Source organism: Salvelinus fontinalis, chromosome 26 (assembly GCF_029448725.1).
Source record: "Salvelinus fontinalis isolate EN_2023a chromosome 26, ASM2944872v1, whole genome shotgun sequence".
Classification (NCBI taxonomy): domain Eukaryota; kingdom Metazoa; phylum Chordata; class Actinopteri; order Salmoniformes; family Salmonidae; genus Salvelinus; species Salvelinus fontinalis.
Genome location: NC_074690.1, coordinates 8035875 through 8044299, shown reverse-complemented (window position 1 = coordinate 8044299; position 8425 = coordinate 8035875). Strand labels below are relative to the sequence as shown.

At 41.6% G+C, this 8425-nt stretch overlaps 1 protein-coding gene across 1 annotated transcript in view; it reads left to right on the top strand.

Moving 5' to 3' along the window:
* The first annotated feature begins 3918 nt into the window (after nucleotides 1-3918).
* Nucleotides 3919-8425, top strand: part of myom1a (myomesin 1a (skelemin)) — a 130180-nt gene continuing 125673 nt past the window's right edge. Inside the window, exons 1-2 of the mRNA XM_055882462.1 lie at nucleotides 3919-4068; nucleotides 6775-6964. Coding sequence (XP_055738437.1) covers nucleotides 6819-6964 — 146 coding nt within the window. The 5' untranslated portion in view covers nucleotides 3919-4068; nucleotides 6775-6818. The remainder of the gene's footprint in view (nucleotides 4069-6774; nucleotides 6965-8425) is intronic.

Genomic DNA, 8425 nt, shown 5'->3' with positions numbered 1-8425 from the left:
GGGCTATTTGCTATTTGTAATGGGCTATTTGCTATTTGTAATGGGCTATTTGCTATTTGTAATGGACTATTTGCTATTTGTAATGGACTATTTGCTATTTGTAATGGACTATTTGCTATTTGTAATGGACTATTTGCTATTTGTAATGGACTATTTGCTATTTGTAATGGACTATTTGCTATTTGTAATGGGTTATTTGCTATTTGTAATGGGCTATTTGCTATTTGTAATGGGCTATTTGCTATTTGTAATGGGCTATTTGCTATTTGTAATGGGCTATTTGCTATTTGTAATGGGCTATTTGTAATGGGCTATTTGCTATTTGTAATGGGCTATTTGTAATGGGCTATTTGCTATTTGTAATGGGCTATTTGCTATTTGTAATGGGCTATTTGCTATTTGTAATGGGCTATTTGCTATTTGTAATGGACTATTTGCTATTTGTAATGGGCTATTTGCTATTTGTAATGGGCTATTTGCTATTTGTAATGGGCTATTTGCTATTTGTAATGGACTATTTGCTATTTGTAATGGGCTATTTGCTATTTGTAATGGGCTATTTGCTATTTGTAATGGGCTATTTGCTATTTGTAATGGACTATTTGCTATTTGTAATGGGCTATTTGCTATTTGTAATGGGCTATTTGCTATTTGTAATGGACTATTTGCATACTGCAGCTCTTATTGGTTATGCTGCACCGGTCTGTGTAGAATAGGGTTTAATAATGTGACAATAGAATCCTACTCCAATGCGTTGTGCCTACAACAACATCTCTTGCACAGTTCCATCTGTTTCGGTATGTTGTGGATGATATTAACAGGGAAAACTCTAGAATAGTGATGGTGTTAACAGGGAAACTCTAGAACAGTGTTAACAGGGGAAACTCTAGAACAGTGATGGTGTTAACAGGGAAACTCTAGAACAGTGTTAACAGGGGAAACTCTAGAACAGTGATGGTGTTAACAGGGGAAACTCTAGAACAGTGATGGTGTTAACAGGGGAAACTCTAGAACAGTGATGGTGTTAACAGGGGAAACTCTAGAACAGTGATGGTGTTAACAGGGGAAACTCTAGAACAGTGATGGTGTGAACAGGGAAAACTCTAGAACAGTGACGGTGTTAACAGGGGAAACTCTAGAACAGTGATGGTGTGAACAGGGAAAACTCTAGAACAGTGATGGTGTGAACAGGGAAAACTCTAGAACAGTAATGGTGTGAACAGGGAAAACTCTAGAACAGTGACGGTGTTAACAGGGGAAACTCTAGAACAGTGATGGTGTTAACAGGGGAAACTCTAGAACAGTGATGGTGTTAACAGGGGAAACTCTAGAACAGTGATGGTGTGAACAGGGAAAACTCTAGAACAGTGACATGTTAACAGGGGAAACTCTAGAACAGTGATGGTGTGAACAGGGAAAACTCTAGAATAGTGATGGTGTGAACAGGGAAAACTCTAGAATAGTGATGGTGTTAACAGGGGAAACTCTAGAACAGTGATGGTGTTAACAGGGGAAACTCTAGAACAGTGATGGTGTGAACAGGGAAAACTCTAGAATAGTGATGGTGTTAACAGGGCAAACTCTAGAACAGTGATGGTGTTAACAGGGCAAACTCTAGAACAGTGATGGTGTTAACAGGGGAAACTCTAGAACAGTGACGGTGTTAACAGGGGAAACTAGAACAGTGACGGTGTTAACAGGGGAAACTCTAGAACAGTGATGGTGTTAACATGGAAAACTCTAGAACAGTGATGGTGTTAACAGGGGAAACTCTAGAACAGTGACGGTGTTAACAGGGGAAACTCTAGAACAGTGACGGTGTTAACAGGGGAAACTCTAGAACAGTGATGGTGTTAACAGGGGAAACTCTAGAACAGTGATGGTGTTAACAGGGGAAACTCTAGAACAGTGACGGTGTTAACAGGGGAAACTCTAGAACAGTGACGGTGTTAACAGGGGAAACTCTAGAACAGTGATGGTGTTAACAGGGGAAACTCTAGAACAGTGATGGTGTTAACAGGGAAACTCTAGAATAGTGATCACCAACCTCTTCTCAGTCAAGATACAAGCCCAGATCTACCGCTGAGACTTTTTTTAACATGTCTTAATTAAAAGACGTAAGCCTATGCAACATTAACCAATTACAAACAGTTCTGTAGCAATGAGGTTTGTGCAGTAGGCCCAATACATTATCACCACATACTGGCTTTGCTTGAATTGTCCTGCCAATGCATTGTTGTTTGGGCCATTTAAAAAATATATATTTCAAAATTTGAGGTAGACTATATGATCATACCGGTAATAGATACGTTGTTGTATGACTTGAGGCACAGCTGAGTGACATTTAAATGATACAGAATGCGTTGTATCTTTGGGAGAGAGCAGCAGACTGAGGGTCCGCCTCTCAACATCCCTCTGCTCTGCCACTGACCTAAAAGGGACTTCCAGTTTATTGGTAAACTCGAGTCGCACCCCATTATTTCTGCCTCATGCACAAATTCATGTTGTTACTCCTATGAACAGAGAAAGTGAAATATTCCTCGATATTAAAGAAAGACCCAAGCCGCTAATAATAACCACGCAAGCCTGTAGATACACTCTCCTATTCATTCATTACTGCTGCAGTGCTTGTTGTAGCGCTGAGTGGAAATAGGAAGAAAACGCATTGTATGGCTGATTAAAGTGTTGAGTACAAAGTGTTGACAGTGGGGCGTAGGGTATAAGGTGTCGGGAACAGCCCAGTAAGAACTGAAACATGAAGTCAGTCATAACAGCAGCTCTGTGATTTATTCATTGACCGTCTCTCTCTAATCGTGGTTTTATACGTTTTGAAATCTCACAGTATACATTTTGCTGTAGCTTTGTTTAATGCCTGCTACATTACTGCAGATACAGTAATCTGAGCCATTCGATTGGCCAGCGGTAGATTTATCGTGCACTTGATTTGCTCTCTGGGCTTGCCGATAAGGCACATTTTGTACCTTGAGACAAATGAAATGGTTTAAAATGGCAACAAATCGGGTGCACCTACCGACAACAGCCGAGACAAATGAAATAGAAATAGGAACACAAGGCTTTATCATTTGGGTTTTTTACCAAAATGTTTGGCGATCGACTAGGAATGCCTTTCGCAATTGACCGGTTGGTGACCGGTTGTTTACCGGTTGGTGACCACTGAAAAATCAATAGCAAGGCTATGCTCACTGAGTCTGTACATAGTCAAAGCTTTCCTCTCAAGAGAAGACAGGCTATGTGCACACCGCCCACAAAATGAGGTGGAAACTGAGCTGCACTTCCTAACCTCCTGCCCAAATGTATGACCATATTAGAGACACATAATTCCCTCAGATTACACAGATCCACAAAGAATTAGAAAACTAAGCCAATAATGATAAACTCCCATATCTACTGGGTGAAATATCACAGTGTGACATCACAGCAGCAAGATGTGTGACCTGTTGCCACAAGAAAAGGGCAACCAGTGAAGAACAAACACCATTGTAAATACAACCCATATTTATGTTTATTTAAGTTCCTTTTTGTACTTTAACTATTAGCCTTGCTATTGAGACCTGCCTACAGCGGCCTTTCTCAATAGCAAGGCTATGCTCACTGAGTCTGCACATAGTCAAAGCTTTCCTTAAGTTTGGGTCGGTCACAGTGGTCAGGTATTCTGCCACTGTGTACTCTCTGTTTAGGGCCAAATAGAATTATAGTTTGCTCAGTTTTTTTGTTAATTCTTTCTAATGTATCAAGTAAATATCCTTTGGTTTTCTCATGATTTGGTTGGGTCTAATTGTGTTACTGTCTCTCTCCCTCCCCCTCACTCCCTCCCCCTCTCTCCCTCTCTCTGCTATATTTACCGTGCCCCCTGATGGGGGTCCCTTAAAAGGTCCTGACGGTGTCTTCAGCATTCTGCCGAGTGGCAGCATTATTTTTGTTCTGTGGCCGCTGCTTGTCCCCTCCACTCCCATTGCTGTTCTGCCCGGTTTAGGACTTGCTTTGGATACTTTTGGAGTTGCACCCCCTGTCCTGTTGGTTTCAACGATTGAAAGATTTTCAGTTTTGGTGAGTGGAAATGTTTTAAATTCATATGCTTTTGTATAATGAAATTAAACTCCAATCTATATATTTTATATATTGTCTAATGGATAATAGTAGGCCTATATCTAGGCTATTGAGGACTATATTTATTACCATAGGCCTGAATGTATATCATTTATTATTAAGGTACATTAATGTCACCTTCACTAATACTTGGTAGTCCCGGTATTGTTTCATTTGATGAATGACATCACAATTCTGAGGAAACTAACTAACTCCTGATGTATTCATATGTTTTTATTGACTAACTCTCATAATGGTACTAAGTCTGAGTTCATATTTTTTTATTGACTAACTCTCATAATGGTACTAAGTCTGAGTTCATATTTTTTTATTGACTAACTCTCATAATGGTACTAAGTCTGAGATCATATTTTTTTATTGACTAACTCTCATAATGGTACTAAGTCTGAGTTCATATTTGTTTATTGACTAACTCTCATAATGGTACTAAGTCTGAGATCATATTTTTTTATTGACTAACTCTCATAATGGTACTAAGTCTGAGATCATATTTTTTTATTGACTAACTCTCATAATGGTACTAAGACTGAGTTCATATTTTTTTATTGACTAACTCTCATAATGGTACTAAGACTGAGTTCATATTTTTTTATTGACTAACTCTCATAATGGTACTAAGTCTGAGATCATATTTTTTTATTGAATATAAAAGTAAGCCAGAGTTCATATTTGCAGTTGAATAGTGCATGGATAGCTAGAGGCCTACCTTAAGTCATGTTACATAACATCTTTAGACACCGTAAAGAGATTCTCAGGTACTTCTTGGCCAGTAGCTCTGAAAGTAGCACTCACTTAGCCAAAAGTGGTTTATGAAAATAGCTTACTACGTCATTACTCTCTCTGCTGTGTCCACTGAGCTTTTGGGCCCGCCCTGCAACCTCAATTGGATAACGCTGGGCAGGCCTCTTGCTAGGTGACACTCAAATGCGAGGGGCTGAAGCTCATTGGCTAGAACTCAAATTGCTAGGGGGGCTGGCCCACGTTGGGGGAAATGGCGCCGGCACAGCTTCCAGAACACAGTTGCTTTCTAACTAGGGATTTGGTGGCTAATTGAGGCAAGACAGTAATTCTGGTCGAAGATGATGCATGTATGAAATACACATAGTGGGAGGTTTAAAAAATACTTTATTGGTTGCCAAAGTACCGGAGCATGTCTTTAAGACATGTAAACTATAGGCTAATGGGAAGTATAGTGTTGTTTACATTGCATTGTTACATGCTTTGATAGATGCCCATTCATTTCATCAGCTAGCAGTGTGTGGAGGTGTAGTGTACATGCTAGTGATTGCACCCTGTCAGACAGACCTCTCCCAGTATTTGTGTAATATCTCTAATGATCTGATCATGAGTTGGTTGTCTACTACAGCAGATGGGGTCTATGTAGTTACCCAATGCTCTTTTGTTTTGTTTGTCAACAATCAAATGAACAAATGTATTAAATAAAATGCTATAGGAGCACATGACCCAGTTTCCCATAGGAGCACATGACCCAGTTTCCCATAGGAGCACATGACCCAGTTTCCCATAGGAGCACATGACCCAGTTTCCCATAGGAGCACATGACCCAGTTTCCCATAGGAGCACATGACCCAGTTTCCCATAGGAGCACATGACCCAGTTTCCCATAGGAGCACATGACCCAGTTTCCCATAGGCTTACTACCAGAGAATGAGTCTACCCATATCTATCCCCACCCTGGGTAGTCCTTTCCATACCCGTACCCACCCTGAGTAGGCCTTTCCATACCCGTACCCACCCTGAGTAGGCCTTTCCATACCCGTACCCACCCTGGGTAGGCCTTTCCATACCCGTACCCACCCTGGGTAGTCCTTTCCATACCCGTACCCACCCTGGGTAGGCCTTTCCATACCCGTACCCACCCTGGGTAGGCCTTTCCATACCCGTACCCACCCTGGGTAGGCCTTTCCATACCCGTACCCACCCTGGGTAGGCCTTTCCATACCCGTACCCACCCTGGGTAGGCCTTTCCATACCCGTACCCACCCTGGGTAGGCCTTTCCATACCCGTACCCACCCTGAGTAGGCCTTTCCATACCCGTACCCACCCTGAGTAGGCCTTTCCATACCCGTACCCACCCTGGGTAGGCCTTTCCATACCTGTACCCACCCTGGGTAGGCCTTTCCATACCCGTACCCACCCTGGGTAGGCCTTTCCATACCCGTACCCACCCTGGGTAGGCATATCCCGCCCATGACACCTGATGGGGCTCACCCTTTCCAGTGTCAGTCTGGCTCAACATCTACTCTGGAATAGCACTTTAGTCTATCTCAGTTTCCAGACTGAAGACTGAAGTGATTGTTAGGTTGGAGTAGGAGAAGAAGTCATTCAAGACACAATTTAGCCTACTAGTAAAGATGAAATTAATTGTGAACTTGGCTATTCCAATCAGATTCTTTTAATAACAGCTTTGTCATTTTAATACGTTTTCAACTAATGTAGAACTGTTATATTTAGTTGTCTAATAATAATAATATCAATTAAAACCATTTAATCATAAATTGACATAGTTAACTGCAAGCTTGAACTAAACCAACTATAACATAACCCCATCATAACCATAATCAGATTGTTTTACAGACTTATTTACACTGAGTAGATACAAATCCTGTTCTGATTCAACTTAGCGTGTGGCGGGGAGCCTGGAGTCTGAACTTATCAGCCAGTCAGGATGTCTGCATCGTTCCATGTGAAACAGCACCATCGCCACAGTGACAAGAAGCAGCAGCATGAGAGCATCAGCCATCACAGCTCTCGCTCCTCTTTTAGTCAGCTGTCATATGCTGCCCACAAGAGAATCCAGCACAGCAGCATAGGGTAAGAACAGGAGGACGAGGAGGAGGACTGTGCCATCTCTCTACTGCTCCTCTCCTCTGCTGTTTGATCATTTCTAATCCATCCGCGTGATTAACTCCTGGCTGTAACAGTCTTGGTGAAGTGACTGTTGGTCTAGTGCGACTAATGATGACTGTAGTAGTTCGTGTGTTGAGGGGTTTGATTACTACGTTGTGTTGACATAGGTACGTGACTGACTGCTGACGTGTCTGGAGTTAATATGATCATAATCCTTATGTCTGTTGACACACCCTTGCCTCAGTAATATAATAATAATCTATCAGCTAGAGATATCTGGGTATGTTGGCCTTCTGTATCTGCGGTGGAAGGTGGCCACAGCGGTGTTTGTTACACCATGAGACATGAAAACATCGGTTTGACCTATGGAGTGACCACTCTATGGAAAGGGAAGAGTCTCATGAACACTGTGGTGCTCTCTGTTCTGCTCTACGACCACCACACGTGACACAGGACTCATCTAAGAAGTAACACGTACAAACACATTGAAGTATGGAGGTAGGTTTGTGCCAACAAAAATAAGGGTTTAAATATGTGTAAAAATATAGACCTTATTCCCTGTGATTTATTTTTTGAGTGTATTTTTTGCCATTTCTGAATGTCTTATTAAATGTGTTTCTCTGGACTAAATAAAACATGTGAATACCAAAAGGAATCCAAAAATTCCAAGTCAAATATCGACATGATCCATGGCATGGCCATCTTACAATAATTCCAGATGCTAGTTTAGTAACCCGTGGTACAATATCACACGGTTCTGTAGACACATGGTGAGAAGGCGTTTGTTCTTCAGACTGAAGGTTCTATGTTGAAGACATGCTGTAGGCATGCTGTAGGGACAGCCGAAAAACCCTTTTGGAGTCTGGTGTTCCTCCAGCTGAATGATCAGTGTGAATCTGTAGTTCCTCCAGCTAAATCATCAGTGTGAATCTGTAGATCCTCCAGCTAAATGATCAGTGTGAATCTGTAGTTCCTCCAGCGGAATGATCAGTGTGAATCTGTAGTTCCTCCAGCTAAATGATCAGTGTGAATCTGGAGTTCCTCCAGCGGAATGATCAGTGTGAATCTGTAGTTCCTTCAGCTGAATGATCAGTGTGAATCTGTAGTTCCTCCAGCTAAATGATCAGTGTGAATCTGTAGTTCCTCCAGCTAAATGATCAGTGTGAATCTGTAGTTCCTCCAGCTAAATGATCAGTGTGAATCTGTAGTTCCTCCAGCTAAATGATCAGTGTGAATCTGTAGTTCCTCCAGCTAAATGATCAGTGTGAATCTGTAGTTCCTCCAGCTAAATGATCAGTGTGAATCTGTAGTTCCTCCATGCTGAATGATCAGTGTGAATCTGTAGTTCCTCCAGCTAAATGATCAGTGTGAATCTGTAGTTCCTCCAGCTAAATGATCAGTGTGAATCTGTAGTTCCTCCAGCTA